Here is a 23,715-nt window from a genome sequence, read left to right as displayed (position 1 = left end):
AAAGTTAGATATAGTGGGAATTAGTGAAGTTCGGTGGCAGGAGGAACAAGACTTTTGGTCAGGTGAATACAGGGTTATACACACAAAATCAAATAGGGGTAATGCAGGAGTAGGTTTAATAATGAATAAAAAAATAGGAGTGCAGGTAAGTTACTACAAACAGCATAGTGAACGCATTATTGTGGCCAAGATAGATACGAAGCCCACACCTAATACAGTAGTATAAGTTTATATGCCAACTAGCTCTGCAGATGATGAAGAAATTGAGGAAATCTATGATGAGATAAAAGAAATCATTCAGGTAGTGAAGGGAGACGAAAATTTAATAGTCATGGGTGACTGGAATTCGTCAGTAGGAAAAGGGAGAGAAGGAAACATAGTAGGTGAATATGGATTGGGGGGAAGAAATGAAAGAGGAAGCTGTCTGGTAGAATTTTGCACAGAGCATAATTTAATCATAGCTAATACTTGGTTCAAGAATCATAAAAGAAGGTTGTATACATGGAAGAATCCTGAGATACCTTTTAGTATCAGATAGATTATATAATGGTAAGACAGAGATTTAGGAATCAGGTTTTAAATTGTAAAACATTTCCAGGGGCAGATGTGGACTCTGGCCACAATCTATAGGTTATGAACTGTAGATTAAAACTGAAGAAACTACTAAAAGGTGCTAATTTAAGGAGATGGGACCTGGATAAACTGAAAGAACCAGATGTTGTAGAGAGTTTCAGGGAGAGCATAAGGGAACAATTGACAGGAATGGAGGAAAGAAATACAGTAGAAGAAGAATGGGTAGCTCTGAGGGATGAAGTAGTGAAGGCAGCAGAAGATAAAGTAGGTAAAAAGACGAGGGCTAGTAGAAAATATAAAAGCAGGCAAAAAGGAATATAAACATCTCAAAAATGAGATCGACAGGAAGTGCAAAATGGCTAAGCAGGGATGGCTAGAGGACAAATGTAAGGATGTAGAGGCTTATCTCAGTAGGGGTAAGATAGATATTGCCTACAGGAAAATTAAAGAGACCTTTGGAGAAAAGAGAGCCAATTGTATGAATATCAAGAGCTCAGATGGAAACCCCGTTCTAAGCAAAGAAGGGAAGGCGAAAAGGTGGAAGGAGTATATAGAAGGTTTATACAAGGGCGATGTACTGGAAATGGAAGAGGATGCAGATGAAGATGAAATGGGAGATACAATACTGCGGGAAGAGTTTGACAGAGCACTGAAAGACCTGAGTCGAAACAAGGCCCCCGGAGTAGACAACATTCCATTAGAACTACTGATGGCCTTGGGAGAGCCAGTCATGACAAAACTCTACCATCTGGTGAGCAAGATTTATGAGACAGGCGAAATACCCTCAGACTTCAAGAAGAATATAATAATTCTAATCCCAAAGAAAGCAGGTGTTGACAGATGTGAAAATTACCGAACTATCAGTTTAATAAGTCACAGCTGCAAAATACTAACACGAATTCTTTACAGACGAATGGAAAAACTGGTAGAAGCGGACCTTGAGGAAGATCAGTTTGGATTCCGTAGAAATGTTGGAACACGTGAGGCAATACTAACCTTACGACTTATCTTAGAAGAAAGATTAAGAAATTAGAAGAAAGATTAAGAAAAGGCAAATGTACATTTCTAGCATTTGTAGACTTAGAGAAAGCTTTTTACAATGCTGACTGGAATATTCTCTTTCAAATTCTAAAGGTGGCAGGGGTAAAATACAGGGAGCGTAAGGCTATTTACAATTTGTACAGAAATCAGATGGAAGTTATAAGAGTCGAGGGACATGAAAGGGAAGCAGTGGTTTGGAAGGGAGTGAGACAGGGTTGTAGCCTCTCCCCGATGTTATTCAATCTGTATACTGAGCAAGCAGTAAAGGAAACAAAAGAGAAATTTGGAGTAGGTATTAAAATTCACGGAGAAGAAATAAAAACTTTGAGGTTCGGTGATGACATTGTAATTCTGTCAGAGACAGCAAAAACTTGGAAGAGCAGTTGAACGGAATGGACAGTGTCTTAAAAGGAGGATATAAGATGAACATCAACAAAAGCAAAACGAGGATAATGGAATGTAGTCAAATTAAATCGGGTGATGCTGAGGGAATTAGATTAGGAAATAAGACACCTAAAGTAGTAAAGGAGTTTGGCTATTTAGGGAGTAAAATAACTGATGATGGTCGAAGTAGAGATGATATAAAATGTAGACTGGCAATGGCAAGGAAAGTGATTCTGAAGAAGAGAAATTTGTTAAAATCGAGTATAGATTTAATGGTCAGGAAGTCGTTTCTGAAAGTATTTGTATGGAGTGTAGCCATGTATGGAAGTGAAACATGGACAATAACTAGTTTGGACAAGAAGAGAATAGAAGCTTTCGAAATGTAGTGCTACAGAAGAATGCTGAAGATTAGATGGGTAGATCACATAACTAATGAGGAGGTATTGAATAGAATTGGGGAGAAGAGAAGTTTGTGGCACAACTTGACAAAAAGTAGGGACCGGTTGGTAGGACATGTTTTGAGGCATCAGGGATCACAAATTTAGCATTGGAGGTCAGCGTGGAGGGTAAAAATCGTAGAGGGAGACCAAGAGATGAATACACTAAGCAGATTCAGAAGGATATAGGTTGCAGCAAGTACTGGGAGATGAAGAAGCTTGCACAGGATAGAGTAGCATGGAGAGCTGCATCAAACCAGTCTCAGGACTGAAGACCACAACAACAACAATACAGAGCTAGTACATATCGATTGTAACAACAAAAATAAAGTATGTGATCGGAGGCTTTCCGGCGTATGTAATGTTTCCAGGGCTCTCCGATGTCCAGCTGGATGCAATCGTTGAAGTCCCACGATATTTCGGTGGTTCTCATAGAATCGTCTTTCTGCTCATTGTCAGTGTTATTTATGTCTGTCAGTCGGACTTCGATTCTTTGCACCGACGGTCCAATGGCAGCCGCAGACATTCCGATTGCGAGCGCTGACGCTTTGATTGTGGCCGCCGACAATCCATTTTTGAGCACCACACCAGGTTCGCTCTGTTCCAAGTGTCACGCTCGGTGGTGGAAGATACACCACCCGGCCCGACGCCTGGCATGGCATGGACCTGGTTGGCACCCGCAAATGGGTTGTTGGTGGCTGCAGTCAAAGTGTTGACACTTGCAATCAGAGTGTCGGCAGCTGCAATTGGACCTTCGGTGCAGAGAATCGAAGCCCAGCTGATGGACATAAATAACACTGACAATGAGCAGACAGACGATTCCATCAGAACCACCTGATGATGGTGGAAAGGTTATTCACCGAAATATCATGGGACTTTAATAATCGCATCTGGCTGAACTCTTGAGGGCCCTGGAAATGAAAATAAAGTAATTTCTTTTTATACATTTTTCCTGAAATATAATACATCGTGTACAAAGTTACTTGAAAACGTTTTCGAAAAACAGCTGAGATAATATTAACCTGTTTAAAAAGTAGAAAGTATTTTTGGTATTGGTAACTTCTGTTGGAGAAAAGTAATTGTAGAGGAGGGTGTCCCTTTACACCCTCCACATCTACATTCAGTGAGCCTGTCCACAGAGCAGCAGAGGAAGATACGGCAGTCAGTTTGTATCTTTGGGCCTTACACACACACACACACACACACACACAGAGAGAGAGAGAGAGAGAGAGAGAGAGAGAGAGAGAGAGAGAGAGAGAGTCAGTTTCAGTTTCAGAGGTTTCCAATTCACTCAGTATTTATTGTTCTAACAGTGCATATGGACTACATGAAATGATTACGTTTACAGTTCAATAGCATGAGTGGTTTTGAGGTACCAGGTATAAAATGATTTTGAAACACCCATATTAGTATGTGGTGTATTCTTCATGGGCAGCAATGCAGGTGCTAACTCTGGCATCCAGTCGATTTTAGAGGTGGCAAATAATTTCTTGGGATATGTTATGCCACACCTGCTAGACCTGTTCACCTAGTTCTGTAAGAGTTGTTGGTTGATGAGTCCATGAATGTTCTCCTCCCATCATAGCCCACGTGTGCTTCATTGGAGATAAGTCTGGAGGTTGGGTTGACCAGGGAAGTTTCTGAATGTCTTGCCAAACCTATTGAGTTTCATGGGCAGTGTGTGGATGAGCATTATCCTGCGGGAACACCACATCACCTTCATGTTGCAAGAATGTCAGAAGAATGGGTCTAACAACATTCTGTGTGTACCAATTGTCGATTAGTGCCCCCACGAGAAACAGCAAAGGTGAATGAGAGTTGGAACTTGCAACACTTCAGATCATAAGGCCTGGAATGGGGCCAGTGTTCCGTGAATTAATGCACTCTACAAGACAGCACTCAACAGGTGTATGTCATGTATGTGCGAGCTAACATCCCAAAGATGTTTGGTTCCTCTTCGTCGAAATGTCTTGCTGAAACTCATCTAGGGGTTGCATCACATGTGTTGCATTGCACACCCTAAATTAGACACTTGTAACTCTTTTGTTAAATTGTCTGGCTGATGGCAAGTTTGTGAAACTGTATGAAACCAAGTTAATAATATTGGGAAGTAAATTAATGACCCATAAATGATGTAGGCCACACAGTTGCGATTTGGTTGGAATAATGTTTGTTCAGAAAGCACTCTAATAACGAAAGTGGTCATATTTAGAGTTACTGTTACACTCGAGCGCATATCCATTTTACACAGTTCAATCATTCACAGTCTTGTCGTGAATTAAAAGTCCAATACTCCAACTTGATATCTACACAAAAAGTTAAGAGTTCATACCAGGTGTGCGGCTGCTCACTGCTCAAGAGACCAAGTCCTGCGATACCACACAACGCAAAATTTTCTAGGTCGGTTCACTTCCTAGCTACCTAAAGAGCAACTTTCCGCTTTCATGTCTCAATTCCAACTGTCCCTTTGGTGTCTAGACCACAACTGAACTGTTCACTTTTGTGTCTGCACCATCACTGTACCCTTTGGTGTTTAGACCAGAACTGCCCACTTTCGCACCTGCATCAGCACTGTCCCTCTACCCATCCCTCGCTGCGTTTCCCGCACACCAAATATCCTTGCTAGGGCAGTTCCCTTTCCTGGAGCCTTCTATCTGATTGGCTACAGCTTATTCTACACTATTGTACATTGTAACATATTTAAATAATCAAAGCTTGACAACTTTCATGTTCTAAGTAAAGTAACAATAATATCCAGTACATAATAAACGTTTAATTCTTTCAAATAAAACCAATACAGTTTCCTTCTTAGCTTTGCACCAATATGCTTTCTCATAAATAAATAAAGAACAAAAGTAACTATTATGCACTAAACTTTATAACAAATATTCTATTGCCTAATGATTCAGTAAGATGTCATGCTGTCATTGTTCAATGTGTTTTGTGTGGAGGAAATGATGATCTGGTACTTAACTGAAGTTACTGGTAATTTAAATTCACTATATCTTTTAAACAAATAAAGTCATAGAGTTGATATTTACAGCATTTGTCATTTTCATGATGTGCTTCTATATGAAATGTCGATCGTTAAGATCGACCAAAGCGTTCAGATTTTACCATTAAGGTTTTTGTTACATAAATTGTTTATTTCACTTTAACAGTAAGTCCTGAACTATTATAGATATGATCAGTATTCAAGTTTTGTTGCGATCACCACGAAAATTTATGAAGGATGGTAGATTAAAATTATTGTGGCCTCATTCTCTGTATTGCTACAGAATTAAATAGTTTCCATTAATGTTTCCCTTTATGGCCAATCTTAAGTCCTCCATATTTAATACTGCTACGTCTCCCTGGCCACAAACGCCTTCTACTGGGTTTCCCTATGACCTAGGTTCTTGTCTGTCTCACTCGCGCACTACAGCACTTTGGGCTCATTAAGCACAACAGACATCTGTGAATTTCCCCATGTCATGGCAAATCTGCGCTCTTTGTGGCACATGGTCCTGGATGACAGGGTTTGTTTCACAATTCCTGACTCTTTCGGCCATATACTTAAATGAGAGTGAAATGCTCGTTAACTCACATGTGCAAACAGTCTTCAATTACATGCAGGCAGAATCTTCTTTTATCGCTGAAGATTGCAGTGCACCATTCCATTTCTAAGCAATTCCCTGAGGGCACCAGTCAAGCCATGCACATCATTGCTATGGTGTGAGTGGATGACAGGTTAGAGGTGTGCATTCCCATAGTCCCACTGATAATAACCGGTTCGTGACAGTGTCACAAGATTTCTTATATGTACTATGTTTGATGTACATTCTGCCCCTTCTGCTGTTACACCCTGGTGGGCGTCTGTGCCGCACGGTCATCCGGAACCTCATCCATGAGTGTGAGAATATTGCTGTTACTGCTTATACTAGTATTGTTGCACAACTGGCACAGCACATCCAGCTTGTGCAGTAATTCTCCGAAAGGACCATCCTGCTACTCAGAAGGCCAGAAAGTAGCCCATCTCAGACTCACCAGTTGGCTGCACAAAGCATGCCTGGCTGTTTGTGTGGTTGCCTGCTTGCCTCACACCAAGCCTTCTGGCTGTGAGCATTCCCTGTTAAAGGGTAGACACAGATGGTGCTCTGGTAGCTATGTCTGTAAGCTGTCTGTTGGTCAATGATGCTAAAGCCATTATCGGCACATCTATTAGCCCTCAAGTAGCAAATGCCATCATCAAATAAAAATTGACTTTATCTTTCCAGGTGAATTTTTTTTCCCACCAGGAGAGTAGTTTTGGCGAAAAAGTAGAACAGCTGAACCCAGTAATATGTTTGAGCCCTGCACTAATAGATTGGTCCTGTTGCCTTTCTCTTTTTCTTTTTTGTGAAATAAATCCATCAGTGAGTTATTTGGGGACATAAATTAAATGTGAAAATTGAGTGACGGATTTCCTGTTTTTCACACACATTTAGTACTCCCAGGAAAGAAATACAAAATTTTAATTTATTAGTTTTATGCATGTTCATTGACTTATGGGACTATACATTTGGAATTTTTTAATCGGACCTTTAGGCATTAAGTTTCTGTAGGTTCATCTCATCTTCTATGTATAGCTGAAGTTCCTTGCTCACTTCTGTCTGTACATGTGAGCTGATCTCAGGATCTACTGTAGGGTTTCTGATTTGGTTTTTATTAGCAGATAGGTTGAATCTCAAGGAAGGTTTGTGTGTATAATTTACAGGTATTTTGTGGAAATTGACAGAACTATGGTGATTTAAAGTTCACTGCTACTGTGAGAATGATGGTATTGGCATTTAATGGTACAGCCTCTGCGACGCCACACAACACTCAAGCTTTAGTAGAATCTAGGTCGGGTCTGGTAGTCTAGCACGTGCCTGACAACTAAAAGTCACAGGACTGAATCCCAGTCGGACCACGGATTTTTCACTGTATTCCAACCTAGCATTCACTGCTCAGTGATGTGCAAATTTGCCAGAAACAAAATGTAGTGCAGATTCCATGTTAAACTTTAGACCTCATTTTCCCAGAGTTGAATCAAAGTTTGGTTTGGAGGTCTAGGGGTGAAGTGTGGATTTGGTAACAAGAAGGTTACGGACTTGAACCCTGTTCAGATCACAGTTTTTTTATCAACGTTTTTAAATCTACCAACCACCTGTCAATGATGTGCAGACTTGCTAGAAATTAAATGAGTTTCTGCTTCAGGTCATCTTTTTCTGGTTGGATAATTAGCTAGGGAGACTCAAGTCACCGAAGCGGTGTCTAACTGTAAACTTCAATCTGGGCATAGAGCCTAATGAAATTATTATTACGAGAACCTATGCATATTTACATACATTCTCCTTCCACACATATTATGAATTAAAGTCCCTTGCCACCTTTTTCTGCCTATATATGCAATCTAGCCTCAGGAACCACTGTAGGGAGTTTGATAAAACTGCCACTAATAGATTCATTGATTTGTGAGGAAAGTTTGTGTATATACTTTACAAATATTTGGTGGAAGTTAGCTAAACTATGAAGAATTACAGTCACTTGCCAGGAACCACTGTAGGTTTTTTGATACTCATGGCGGATTGGCTTAACGACTCTGCTGACAAATGAGCAGTGGCGTGGCACCTCTTACGCGTTGTTCACATTACCACTGGCTTGTGGTAGGGCAGTTCACTCATGCTTTTAAGTGCTGCAATATGCCCGAGAAGGGCTGTTTGCCACTTAAATCATTTAATTTGTGTGAAAGTGGTGCTGTTTTGTTATCTAGTATTATTTTCTGATTTTTAATCATAACTCTTTGCTAATCATAACTCTGTGCATTGCCCCATAAACAAAATTACTACTATGCCAGACAATTGGTCCAGCCACAGATACTTAGTCCTATGCATGCAAAGCCAAGCGGGTTGCTAGTTATCATATAAAAGTGACACACCATCTCTTCTGCAACAGTTAGCTTTGTTTAAAAAGCTTTCCCCACATCAGTGCATATAATACTACTACTATTGCATGACCATTTTGTTGCACAAAGTTTTATATATATTGTAGGTGCTTGCAGCTTTGAAGAACAGATCATCATTTCATTTTCAGTTTTATATTACTCTGTTACACATACACACATTGTCAGCATTATGCCTTGCTTTATGCAGCACAATAACTTGGTCTTTAGTGGGTTATTTGTTGCATCTGCTGTGATCATTATTTAGTTGTCAGGCAGTAATACACGTTATTACTAACTCATTATGAGCACTTGTACTATAAGCAGCTGAAAATTAGTGTCCATATTGCAGAGATACCCTGAATTACAGCTGACTGTGAGAAGATTCATCACTCTCATCTATTCTTTTATACTTTGTCATGTCTCTTGAAAGTGTGATTATAGTGAAAGCAGCTAAAAGCATAAGGTAATTCATAACATCCTCAGACATGATAATAGTATGAATTGGATTGATTACTACTCAGAACACAGAAGAGTTCTTGAGCAGAAAATAGACATGTTTAAAATTAGAATGTTTAATATAATAAATTGAACTGTGTACAGTAAGTTTTAATTTTTTGATTTACTATTGAAATCTACCTGAAATTTATATCCAAGGCTTCCCATGAGATCTGATGTTATTTTTGTGTTTAATAACAAGAAACACTCTATGTATTGTTTGTGTGTTTGTTTTACTGGCAGCTCAGATATCAACATCTGAATGAAACACGCTCATGATTAGAATTCCAGCATTACTGGCAACAACGTTGCCATCAAAAGATGACTTCAAATAAAAATCCTGTTCCAGTATGTGACTACTTCTCATTGAGGCTGCTTGTTACTGCTTGCCTTCAGCTGAGATAGCTACTTACCAAATGCTGACTTGTTATGGTGCAAGTAAGCCACCCATCATAATTACGACATGTGTTTCAACTCAATTTGCATTTTATATAATTTGAATTTGAGCTAAGGACAATTTTCTACTTGATTCAGGATATCAGAGTGAAAGTAGAAGGAATACAAAGTGTGTTTACAGCATTTTAGCTGATCTCGGCTGACACGAGGATACAAGAGCTCAAAAACATAAAAATTAAATAGAATTTTTTTGTTATGTACGGCAAAATCAAACATGATTCCAGAATCTTGTCATTCATGGACCATCTTCTTACTGTTTGAGCATCTAGGCATGATTCATGATCCACCCTGACAGCTTTGTTTCTGTGAGCACTTTTCTCCTACTATCCAAACTCCAGAACTGGAGCTGAGAGGGTACTCATGCCTGGGTACTCATCCAGTAAGAGCATTGCTTATGAGTGGCAAGATTCAAATTCAAGTGTCGATCTTACAATTTTAATCTGCTTTCTGGAAAGTGACATGGTTCAGATTGTTACATCAGATGGCAATGTCCTCCATATCATATTATATTTTAGAACAGTTTTTTCATGAAAACATTTGATTGCAGATGCATATTATCTAAGAATAGGCTTTGGTTGCAACTACTTTTAAACTTAGTTATTCTGTAAACTACTAAAACTTTGACATTATGGAAAGAGTATAAGTAAACTGATTGTGATTAGAGTTGGATTCAGTTAATGAACAGCAGACATTTTAACTCGCCAGTCTTGCATCGCATTCTCAGAAAATTTGTACATGATCCCTTTGATCTGTTCTGGATGTTTACATGAATTTGGGCAATGAGATTGTCTTTTCTCCTACTGCCTTTGCTAAGTTTGTACTGGTTAACGCAGTGGTGAAGTCACTGCAGCAAGCTTACTGTGATAGATTGAAGCATTCTTTGTTGCAGCAGGTATTTATATTTCGTCATACTGTTGACAGATGTTCATTTTATTTATGTGAAACTTTCTGGCAGATCAAAACTTCGTGGCAGAGCAGTAGTCAAACCTGGAACTTTTGCATTTCAGAGACAGTTGCTCTACTGACTGATCTATCAGAGCAAGACTTACAACCCACCAGCACATCTCTACTTCTGTCAGTAACTCTGGAAAATGGGAGAGAATTGCTGGTAGAAGCAGAGGTGTGTGGGTGGGATGTAATTTTTGCTTGGATAGCAAAGGTGATAGAGCACTTGCCTGGGAAACATAAAGGTCCTGGGTGGGAGGCCCAGTCTGGCATGCTACCGAGATCTGCCAAAAAGTTTTAAATTGGAACGCACCCCACTGCAGAGTGAAAATTCATTCTGTAATTTTATTTATTGTTGACAGAGACGTAAACAATAAATTGTTCATTATAACTTGATTTGGTGGGTCACATTTCAAAGCATAATTCCTCCTCTTCAGGTGAATATGTTCTACATTGACTCACTTGAAACAAAAAACACTAACTGCAAAGAAATTAACAGGGATTGGGTTATTTAAACTTACATTTTCAGGTGTTCATTTTTACCATGTCAAAGAGTCGTATGGTTTCGAAGATGGCTTTTGCTGTTTCCTAACAAAAAGTGAGTATACTTATTAGGTCATCAGTACAGCTGTTAAGTTCCAATTCTCCTTTCATTCTTTAGAACCAAACACTTTCTTGAAGGTATTTATAGTAATTTGTAAAATGAAACATTGAATTTTTAATTCATTTGGCCAATAATATTTGTTTTCAAGATTTCTTTACCTCAAGGTTTCATTTTTGATTATCGTCTTTTTAACTTCAGTACAGTGACAATAACATCTTTCTGATACATTTTCACCAAAGTCAACATTACATAAACATTCATATTTACTGCTTCATTTTGCTGATTATTTTACAACGTTATTTCGGTTTTTATATGTGGGACTAAATAGTAAAAGTAAAAAAAGAAGAAATAGTTATGTAACAAGTGTCTAAAATTAATGTTCCATTACAAAAGTTCAGTATAATGTGGCACTATACAGGGTGTCTGGCAGCCTAAAGCTCAAGTTTCTGTATGTGGTGTATGTAACTATTGGTAAATAAAATGGGCATGATCACACAAAAGATGCATTTCCCATATTGCTAGTTACATTATATTTCTCTGCTCTCTTCCCTATCTTTGTAACTAGTGAGAGACTATTAAAATCCTTAAACCATATGAATTAATCTCTATCTGTAATATAATTATACTGACTTTAGCATTTTACCGATTAATGTAGGCAAGTTATTTAAAGAAAACAGAACAAACCATAAAAAAATATTATGTATTTTAATAGTCTGTTGCAATACACTTGAATTTTTGTGATGCATGCTATTGTAAACTGCTAATACATAAATTTTATAGCCACTAAATAAAATTACTATGCATTGAAATAATACACTGCCCTTTTAAGCATAGAATAATGGACAATCAAAAAGTTTCCATTTGAGGGCATTGCTGCAGTGGTATGCAGTGTAGTGTGGCTCTGATGTGTGTATATATCCACAAAATATGTAGGCTAGGAATTAATGTGGCATTTGTGTCTTTCGAGTATGCATGCGGTAAATTCAGAAATGTGAACTATGGTAATGTCATTACCATATATAACAAACAGGATCAACATTTTGTTATTCTTTTCTTGGTGGCCAAAGGACAAACATCTTTGGACATCCACTGGAGAATGAAGAATATGTATGAGGCTGCACGTATGTCAAAATCCACCATTGTGGAATGGTGCACCAAGTTCTGTGCTGGTGATGATTCAGCTTAAGATGCCGGTTGATCTGGGAGGCCAGCCTCATTCATTATGTACAAACAACTAGTGAGAGACACTTGAACACCCACCCTATAGTTGTGATCTCTCCCCAAGTGATTATCAGATCTTTGGTGTCTTAAAGGGTCTACGATATTTTTCATACGAGGATGTGCAGCATACATTTACGGACTCTTCACGCAGCAAGACACCTGGTGCATCTGGGATGATTGTTTCACTGCTCACAATGATTTTGCATGATTGGTGTACAGATTCTGTGTACGGCCTTCAAACGGAAACTTTCTGATTGTCTTTTATAATAAACTGTTTAACCATTTATATTTATGATAATTTGGTAGTTCAAAATAACTACAGTATATTTAAAATGTTTTGTTTTGCTGATTGTTTTGCTGCAACTTGTGTAAAAAGATAAATATTGAATTACAGTTTCCTATAAATTACAGCCATGTTGACTAAGCCAGTAAAAGAATTAGATATTATATTGCAGACTTCATATCATTCTTAATGAATAACCGTTTCCATACAGTTATAACAATATGACCGAGCATTGAAACAGCTAGAAGAGATTTACTTTGTTCATTCACTTTATTTATTGATATTGGAGACAGTCCTCTCTGTAATATTCCAGGGATGTTCTGTAAGTCACCATTCCTTCCAGTGAAGTGGATACTCTTCTGCCTTAACTTTTGAAAACGGGTTCTTGGTTGACAAACTATGCTAAACTAGAAAATTTAATACAGATTATATTTTACTACTCACCAAATATAGAAGATGCTGACCAGAGGTCAGGCACATAAAAAAATGATAAACTGCTTAACTTTTGTATGAAATCTCTCTCTCTCTCACTTTTAACACACACACACACACACACACACACACACACACACACACACGCACGCACGGAAGGGGGAGTGGGTGGAGAGAGAGAGAGAGAGAGAGAGAGAGAGAGAGAGAGAGAGAGAGAGAGAGAGAGAGAAAGGGGGGGGGGGGCTGTAATCTGTTCTCATTTACATTTCATTTTTATAAAATATAGTCATGTGGTAAATAGCGTCAGGTCCAATTATGAAAGTAGGATCAGAAATGAAATACAACACTTAGCATTAGAAACACCATTGCTATGGGCACTAATTTACAGTGAGAACAGAACAGAACTCCTCGATGGAGAGTGCTGCCATTTATACAGGCATTGAATATCGCAGAATATACAAACATATGAACTTTTGAGAACATTCCAGAAATGATAAATGCTAAATAACATATAATTGCTGGTGGTTGGGTCTGAAGTGATGACCTGCAGCATGCCAGTGAGTGAAACTAATTGGTACACCACAGTATTTTAAGAAGTGTGTCGTGCACTATATATAGAATAGACAAAAGAATTCCACTGCTCCGCTTTGGTACATAAGTAAAAAGATAAAAAATTTGAATTGGTGCCCTATCACTACTTGTAGTTACTTGCTCATTGAAAATGGGTTCAAGTTCACTCTGATTTTTCAATATAAAATGGTAAATTTTGAAAACAATCTTGTTTACATAAATTGTCAGGCTCAACCCACACCAAACACAACTTGATTCCATTCTTATATAGAATTCACTCACAAAAAATACTTTCAATGACGTTAATCTGACAGTTGTAATGCACAAATGGTGCATAATTCTAAAAAGATTTGCAATATGGCGGCCGAACCCTGAAGGGGATATCCTGGCCAATAAATGCCATATGATCACTTCAGTCTAATCTTACAGTAGATCAAGTTCAAAAACAATTACAAATGCAGAATGCTATTCTCATGTGTGTGCAATGAAACAGCTATGTAAACCTCAGCTGATTCACCAGAAGAGATCCTATCTTCTAATAGCCCCATGAAACTCAGAAATAAGTACTATATACACAATAAATGTTGTCTAATCAACAAACTACATTACATGCCCTATCATGGTGTGATGTAATACATATTTGTTTCCTAAATGCTTTATATACAGAGTGTAACCAAAAGAGACAGCTAAAATTCCTGGACAAATTACATACAGTTACAAAATTTTAAGTATTTTACATGAACATGAGTCTGGAAATGCTTTATTTTAATTTTAGAACTCATTTTGTGTAACTGTTCATAATACATTAATCATATGATACCCAGGAACGGAATGTACGAGGAAACTACCTAAAGCTCTTTCTTACACGAGATGTTCATAATGCTCTTCTTTGAAGTACGCAACAACCCGCCTTCACGTTGAATTCTGAATGCCTGTTATATTGCTATAGTGTTGTGTCTTGGTTCACAGCCTTCCACAATATGGAGATAAAGACATTGTGTTTCTTGTACTACAGATCACTGCATGGATGAACAGAACATGAAATAAATAAATAAAAGTAAATAAATAATAAATTTAAACAATTGAAACTCCTGGTTGGAATATCAACAAAGTAAGGAAAAGATAGATTGCTGCTTACCATGAAGATGACACATTATGTTGCAGACAGACACAACAAAAAGATGGACCAAGCTGCTGGAGATGGCAGTCATGTGCATGAGGTGTACTTGCTTGTGTGAATGAATATGTGTGTGTGTGTGTGTGTGTGTGTGTGTGTGTGTGTGTGTGTGTGTGTGTGTGTTTCCTTTTCTGATGAAGCCTTTGGCCAAAAGCTAATGTGTAAGTTTCTTTTTGTTATGTCATTTGTGTGGAAAGTAGCAACTTATCTTTTCTTTTTATTGCAAATAATAAATCTGATATGTAATAGCTATCAGATGCCGCTGTGTGAAACAGCTCTAATGGGTTTAGGTGTGGAGAACATGGCGGCAAGGGAAAATGTTCACCTGTCCCATACAAAACACAGAAGTATTGCACCTTAATGAAAGGCCTTTTCAATTTCTCATGTAAGAAAGGATTTCATGTGGAAAACTGGTTTCTATGTACTTATCGTCACTGATGTACAATTAAGAGCTGAGGAAAATTAGTTCTAACATAAATGTGTGAGGAATGTACCATGAATGTTTCAATGTATCTGTTTATCACGTATTTTATATCAGAATTAATAGATACATTTTCCATTATTCATCTCTGTACTACAATCACACTCTTCTGGTCAACATGTCTAGTGAAATTATGATAATTTTACATTCGGCTGAGTCACTTGCTTAGGGTCTTCACACTACATGTTTATATGTATCTACATCTACATTCACACTCCACAGGCCATCGTAAGGTGTCTGAAGGAGGGTGCCCTATATCACTACTAGTCATTTCATTTCCTGTTCTACTCACAGACAGAACAAGGAAAAAATGGCTGCCTGTATGTCTCTATGTGAGCCCTAATCTCTCTCATCTTCATGATCCTTAAATGAAATGTTTCGGCAGCAGTAGGATTGTTCTGCAGTCAGCTTCAAATGCTGGTTCTTTAAATTATCTCTCTGTTGTTCCTGAAAAAGAATGTTGCCTTCACTCCAGGGATTCCCACTTGCGTTCCTGAAGCATCTCTGCAGCACTTGTATGTTGTTTGAACCTATCATGTTGTTTGAACCTGTTGGTAACAAATCTAGGAGCCTGCCTATGAATTGCTTCAGTGTCTTCCTTTAATTTGACCTGGTGCAGATCTCAAACACTCAAGCATTACTCAAGAGTAGGTCGCACTAGCATGCTAATGCTGTCTCCTTTACTGATGAACCACATTTTCCTAAAATTCTCCAAATAAACTGAAGCTGACCATTCACCTTCCTTACCACAATCCTCATGTGCTTTTTCCATTTCATATAGTTTTGCAACATTATGCCTAGATATTAAACTACCTGACTATGTCAGGTACAACATTACTAATGTTGTGTCCGAATATTATGGGTTTGCTTTTCCTATTAATCCATATTAACTTACATTTTTCCACATTATAGCCAGCTGCCATTCGTCACTCTGACTAGTCTAAATCATCTTGTATCATCCTACAGTCACTCATATTTGAATCTTCCTGTACACCACAGCATCGTCAACAAACAACTGTAAATTGCTACCCACCTTGTCTGCCAGATCATTTGTGTATGTATAAAATTATAGTGGTCTTATCACACTTCCCTGGACACTCCTGGCAATACTATTATCTCTGATGAAAACTCATCATTGAGGACAACATATCTGGGTCTATTACTGAAGAAGTCTTCAAGACACACACATATCTGGGAATGTGTTCTGTATGCTTGTACCTTTGTTAACAGTCTGACTTGTCCTACATAGTTTGTGCAAAATATGTACCTAAACACGATTTACAGGACCAATAAAGAAATACAAATACAAATACAATACCATGTCAACAGCTTTTCGGAAATCTAAAAATGTGGCACTGGAGTCTTAAGAGTAGGTTTTCCATGGTTCTAAATTAATTTTCTTAATTTTGGAGTACACATCTGTCCTCCAAATAATATTGTTTTTATATCATGATGGAACCTCATTTTGTGGGGTATTTCTCTTTATTTATGATGATTTATGAAGATAATTTCATCTATTTTTTTATTCTGAACATTTTTTAGGATATTCTTAAAATACTCATAACAGATGACAGAGCATATTATATTTCCTTGAATATTTAAAAATGTGGATGGAGAGGTGGAGGAGCAAAGTACAAACACATTGCAGAAGAAGTGCCTCAGAGAGGCATTACTGTCTTGGTTATATAAAATATATGATTTGAACGTGGTGAAAAAGAGAATAAATCTCTTTGAGATAGAATTATAGAATTACTTTATGATCCTTCTTTTGTTTTCCTTCATCAGAGTGGCAACTTGGAACACCTTTCTTATAGTATGAGGGCAATTGTTTGTGGTCTTCTCTTCACCTTTATTTCAGATGGTACTATGATTGTCAACAATTGATTTTAAGTAGACCTCTTTTCTATTCACTATACCGAATAAACAGACAGAAATTAATTATTTCATGCAACTGCAGTTACTACATCATGGCTTACCATTTTAAAAGAAAAAAAATAATTCTTGCAAATCTCCCTTTGGTTAAAATTTAAATGTTCTAATTACATCTTCATTTGCCTTTAATAAGAATTGAAGGAAATATTATGGAGTGTCCTAAACTGCCAGTGGATGTGCAAATCCTCCTTGCAGTGTTTTTCATCATTAGATTTGTGCAAAACTAGTCAAAGTTCCCTTTGTTTGTCATTGTGGCCATCCGATTTAGATCAATAAGAAATAGATTTTACCATCATTCAGTTTGCAGAGAGCTCTGTCTTTGCATATGCTACCATGATATGAAGATGTATTGAGAATGCTTGAGTGGATAAGTATCTGTACAGTGATTTCTCACAAGTACTCAGTTTTCACCCTTATCAAATGAATGACTCACCAGATTGAGACAGTAAAATGATTCTTCCATTCTGAATATCGTAGGTGGAATACAAACAATTGAATAAATAAAGAGTGTGTTGGAGCTGTTAGAAGAAATATAGATACACATACTATACCTGGAACATGTTAGGTGAGCTTACTAATTTTTGTTCTCTTTCAAAAGTCACACACAAAAAAGTAACTTTGTCCAGTTGGCTTGAGACATTGTGTGAACACTACCAACCACACATTTTGTCCACATTTCCCAGGCAATGTTGCTTTTAGTGTTTGTGTACTCTGAAGAACAAAAGATGATATTCTAATCTACCATTTACGTATCTCCTGTATTCTGTCAACCACCACTCATGGTTTTCTTCTTCAGTGAGTGGTTACATTTACTGATTCTATAGATAAAAATGTTTTTCCAGCAGAGTAAAGAACTTCGAATGTGATGGAAAATTATTGCTATTTTTTGGTCAGGGTTGCTCTCCATAACCTTCAAAATTATGAAGCATTCTTTCAGTCACATTTTTCTTGGGTTCAGCATATGTCCGTATATTTTTGATGGCAGTTGTTAATCTTCACATCTGCACATTTTTATAAATACATCATATTCCTTCTCTTATTTTGTTACTTTGAAATGTGGTTATCATGTTTTTTTATTAGGCTGTCTCCCCCAGCCTGTGTTGTCAATTTTGTAGTTAGCTATACATTACAATTCATACAATTTTTATATTTTATGACTGTGGATGAAGGAGTTTTATGGTTTTGCTCAATTTACTTTTATGAGTCGTGAGACGTTTCTGCAGGTATGCTGCAGTTTTTGGTATGCCAATGAAGACCTTCACCAGTTTATAGCCTTTATTGTGTTTTTAAGTGTGAATTCTATGAGTAACTGCAGAACATAGTATCTCAAGGCAGTTTGTTCAGCTGGTAAAACATGTAAAACTTTTATTATTGTTGTGCAAAACTTTCATTTTTCCGTGAGGTATTGCAAAGCAAAATGGTAAATGTGAATTTGTGTGGCACCTAGAATATCAACCAAAAATCTCCATATGTTGTGTCTGTGTACCTCATTACACTAATGATTGATTTACATTTTCTGTTATGAGCACTGTCACCATAAGTTATCAGATGCATTCACAGTTCGGAAACTTTGTCAGTTACGGGGAAGAATCACTCAATTTAGTGCAATGCTGCTTTGTTTGATTTGCATTTAAAAGTTTTGTAAGACGGTTTTGCAAAAAGTACTGGTTTTGAAGCACAGTGCCAACAGATGTACATCTACATGTGTCACTATGTACTTCATGTGGAAGTTGATATCTAACTTCATCATAATGTAATTTGGTGTATTTGATATAATCTGTCGTTTCTCCATTTCTTAATCAAAACTCTTTGCATAGCAGAGAAGGATAATCACAAGACCTGTTAGAGCATTTTTCAGAAATCTGTGTGTAATATGCATGCTATTAAATACTTATTATGGTGTTCTTTTTTCATACGAAAAAGGAAGTTGGGCATGACTGCTACTGTAGTGAGAGTGTTGATTTGACTTGGAGATGAGTGTATAAAATAAATGAACTAGACAAATTTAAATTTCTCTCTGTTTGTGTACAGAGATTACCTGGTAGCCTTTTTTCAGGAGTCCAAGGAAAATGTGAATCTTTATGAATAATTACTTCTAATGTTGACACTCATCTCCCTCACATAATTACTGTTGGTAATGAATGACTGACTAGCTGTAGGTAGATCAAAATTTCATAATACAATTTCCAGGAATGCAAGGATGACACTATTCGATTCATAGTGATAGAGCAGACTTGTGATGAAAAATATACATAAATTGTAGGTGTTGTAGATGTATCACTTACCTTTTTTGTTATGGTTTGACACTTGGTTATGCAATTGATTTTCCTCTCTGAATGTTTAGAGTTTTGATATGAAACTTTCTGATTCTTTTGTATTGGTGTTGATCTTTCCCTAGAGAATCTCCACCCCCTTTAAAGTGGTTGACACTTTTAAAAGAATTTTTTTGTGTTTTTGTCGTAGTCAGATGTTCAGGAATTTAAGAGCTTGTGTTAACACAGAGAAGAAAGTATGTCTCTTATTCAGTGTGTTTTGCTCTGTTGCCTTCATATACAATTTTAAGTAACAGAATTTGAAAGTTTTAACATTCGGTATGCTATTGCTTTTTTCTGTTTTTCTTCATGCTGGCCAATAGAGACTGGAGCGAGGCCTCTCTTCCCACAGTGGTCCCATCATGTTTATCCTCAGTTCCTTCCTGGGTCTCATCCCAATGCTGTTCAACAGCCTTTCCTTCGCCGTCATCCTTTTTACAAAAATCACAACAACAACAACAATAACAACAACAACAACAACAATCATGTGCCAACTAGGTATAGGAACTCAACCATAAATAATCAAGGTAATTCTTATTAAAAGCAGTGATTGAAATTAAATTGTTTGTGGATGTTTATAGGCAGAATGTTTTTAAACTGTGTGTTTTAGTGTGTGCTTGCTCTGCTACCCCAAGAGTTTGCAATTTTGATGTATATTTTTTTCAAAATTACTAATGGTTCATGTTGCTTTAATTTCTTTTGTGTGACAGACATTTGCTTCAGTGCATGTTCTCTTTAGGGTATGTCATTATTTAGAAAATGCTTTTGACTGCATGTTGTTGCCTGTAATTTTTTTTACAACTGTTTCTTGAGAAAATATTGTACCACATGCACAAAAAAATATAATTTGCATGTCACTGTTGATATATATTGGTTTCAGTAAATTTTGTGTCTTGTGTAGTGGATTATACAACAGAAGATGATCATAAGTACATGTATTTAATTGTATAATTTATACAGCATTTGCAAAATTTTCTTATCGTTTGAACCACTGTGCTGTTTTTCATATGCTTGAATCAATAGAATATTAAAAATCGTCTTGCATATCATACGTAGTTGAGCAAGAGTTTCAGTACCCGTGATGACATACTGCAGCCCACTGTTAGGTGTCTTATACTTATATCAACTCTGTAACAATTTCAATGAAAACTCTGTATTTTTGTTTCTCTGAGTGCAGCTCAAAGATTTCATTCTTTTATTTTTGTTACAAAGCTTGCCGACTGTCATTGTACCAGAATGGTACTGACAGGTTTATTGCAATAATACAATCTGCTCAGAGGTCTTGTCCTATGTTTTGTATTTTTCTCGAATTGACATTTGTATGTAAAGGATGGGTTGATCCTCTCCACATAGAAGAGGGTTTGAATGGCAGCTACAGTGAAAAATATTGCTATATGTTGTTCACCTACTGTACTGGGAATAAGTCTTTATCAGACATAGCCAAAACAAGACTCTCAAGTATTCACACAGTAACAAGTCACACACATGACCACTGTCATCTATGTACACTAAGGCCCAAATGCATCTGCATCGATAGTGAGCAGCGATCTTTGCTTGGGTGGGGAGTGTGAGTACACAAGATGCATGGGGTAGGGAGGGGGAACAAGGCAGGACAGGGATGCGGGAAGATGCAAGTGATGCCGGTGAGAGTGTTCAGGAATGTGATGGGAACAGGATGGTGGACTGCCAGGAGCAGCATCAGGAGGCTGTGTTGGGGAGGCCAGGGAAGCACGGGGGAGAGGAGGGACATAGAGAAGGGGAAGGTCTATGTAGGTTTTGCAGCTGAGTTAGAAGGGACGTGTAGGTTAGAGGTACGGGAGGGAGGGGGATAGGCAGGTGGAGGTCAAGGACCTTTGGAGATTGAGGCTGGAGGGGACTATGAGAATGAAGGATGTTTGCTGTGAGAATTCCCCACCTGTGCAACTGAGAAAAGCTGATTTTGATGGGAAGCATCTAGAAGCCACAGACGATGAAACAGTCATTGAAGTCAAGCAAATTGTTGTGGGCAGCATGCTCAACAATAGGGTGTACCTGGTGCCTGTTGACTGCATTTTGGTGGTAACCATTCATTGGGACAGATACCTTGTTAGTTATCGTACCTGTGTTGAATACAGTACAGTGGATACAACTTGATGTATGAACTTAACTGCAACCACTGCACTGTATTCAATGCAGGCTTGACAGCTAACAAGCTATCTGTCCACATGAACTGCCAGCACCTAATTGTTACCTACCACCCAGTTGCTGAGCAGGTCACCAAACACGATATGCTTGATTACAATAATTGCTCCACAGCCCCTGCCATCTGGATGCTTCCCTCCTACATCACATTTCTGAATTGCACAGGTGGGAGCTCTCGTTGCAATGTAGCTGTACTTCCCATAACCCCGCCCCCGGTCTTCTTATCTCCTTTCCCATTTCCTCTCCAGCTTTATAAACATGCTTTCTATCTTATTAGCTCACTTGCGTATTGGTTTCCCCTCCTCTACTTTCCTCTTTGCTCTCCCCTGCTTCCCCTCAGCACAGCCTCCCAATGCTGCACCTAGCAGCACACTACCCTATCCCCACCACATTCCTTCACTCTCCTACATGAATCACTATGATTTTCCTGCATCCCTACACTACTATGCCCACCCCCCTCTTTTTACCCATGCTTCTTTGGTAACCACATTACACACCTCAGTAGAGATCACTTTTCACTTCTGATATAGTTGCAGGCGGTCCTAAATGCCCTGAGACAACAGTGCCCACATGTGTGATTTGTGTTCATGAGAATGTGTGTGTGTGTGTGTGTGTGTGTGTGTGTGTGTGTGTGTGTGTTTGTGTGTGTGTGTGAGAGAGAGAGAGAGAGAGAGAGAGAGAGAGAGAGAGAGAGAGAGAGTGATGAAGAACTTAGTCTGATAGATGTTCCTGTCTGCCACTCACTGCCTCTCTACATGGAGAGTAGCAACAAATTCTTTTCATGTTGTTGTTATTCTGTCATGGATTTTTCATTGTTTAAGGCTTGTAGCTATTGTTCATACATCACAGACAAATTTGTTTGAGAAATGTTTATCTTCAGTATTAAAGTAACAGAAGCTATCAGTACCTAATGTGCAATATACAATTCTGATGTTGCAGAAATATAGAATCCTTCTGTTGCAGAAGTGTTGCTTTATTGGTAAAAAAATTCCTATATCATGTAAATGATGAAAAGGATGATAATAAATGAAATGAAAATGAAATATATCACTCTTGTGTTTTGTCTTATAATATTCTATCTATGCTGCTAGGGAGTGTTACCCATTAACCCTAAGGACAGCTGTGATTTTCATTTTTCAGTGCCAGTTTATTGATTTTACCGCATTTCTTTCCAGTTATCTCTATGCTTCATGAAACTTAATTTCTTTTAATAATATTTTTTCTTAGCTTTGTTCATGAAAGTCCACATTTGCTCATTAATGTAAGAACTGCTTTAAATCTTCTCAGTATTTATTCTGTCTTGCAGGGCAAAGAAAAATTATTTAATAAAATTGTTTGCTGACTAATTTAATGATCTTAATGAAGAATTACTGCTCTATATGAAGCTTGTAGATTACAAATGTAAATCGGCCAATAGTAGGTGCCATTGGCAACTCAGATGGGAATAGGATTCCATTAATTAAGACTGAGCAGAGAGAGAGAGAGAGAGCATCATTTTTCATTAGTGATTAGAACATTTAGAAATTACGAAAGAGCATTCTTACCAGTTAATACCAGAAGCAAGTCAACATTTAAAGGGTATTTTCTATCGTGGATTTCTGAATGCTCCATTTTCCTATGATTTCAGGACAATAAATAAGTAATTTACTAAAGATCACTGTCTTATAAGGCAGAGTTTTTCAGTTTTTACTATCACAAATAAATTATGTGTTTTTTTAATGAAATATAACAATATGCTCTAGCTATTAAGAAGAGTGCTGCACTTTTATTAATAATCACATACCGGTATTTCAGTTCAGGTATATAATCTTTAGTGGGTGTTTTCAATATAAAAGGAAATGCCCACTGTAGGTGTACAACACCATTGAAACATGTTTGAGCAGTAAAAACCAATTACTAATCAGAATGCAATATTATTCTCGACTGTTAACTTCTTATAAGATTTTTAATAAAAAGTATCATGAATCTGCAATTGGAAAACAAATTGTTTTGTGCTTAGTACTAAGTTTCACTTAAGGAAACAACTTACAACAAGTGCAGATAGTCTGCTGTATCTATGAACTCTAGAGGTGAAACTGTAGAAACAGATATAGTATAACTTTTCTATCCACTGAGGATAAGCTTCTTGCAAATTAGTGATTTAGATGATCCAAGGAGCAGTGGCAGTGTGCAGCTTAGGTAACTGGTGTCTTGAAATCTGGGTAACATACAATAAGGTATTAGGCACACATAGAATAAGCAATGAAT

The 23,715-nt window shown here is 37.5% G+C and overlaps 1 protein-coding gene across 6 annotated transcripts in view; it reads left to right on the top strand.

Moving 5' to 3' along the window:
* Positions 1-23,715, top strand: part of LOC126281932 (neurobeachin) — a 2,071,601-nt gene that overhangs the window by 1,227,598 nt on the left and 820,288 nt on the right. For all 6 annotated transcript variants that reach the window (XM_049981271.1, XM_049981272.1, XM_049981275.1 and 3 more), the window contains one exon: positions 19,611-19,814. In XM_049981271.1, the coding sequence (XP_049837228.1) occupies positions 19,611-19,814 (204 nt within the window). The remainder of the gene's footprint in view (positions 1-19,610; positions 19,815-23,715) is intronic.

Source organism: Schistocerca gregaria, chromosome 7, assembly GCF_023897955.1.
Source record: "Schistocerca gregaria isolate iqSchGreg1 chromosome 7, iqSchGreg1.2, whole genome shotgun sequence".
NCBI lineage: Eukaryota > Metazoa > Arthropoda > Insecta > Orthoptera > Acrididae > Schistocerca > Schistocerca gregaria.
The sequence above is the reverse complement of the archived record's forward strand: the minus strand, read 5'-3'. Positions and strand labels throughout refer to the sequence as shown.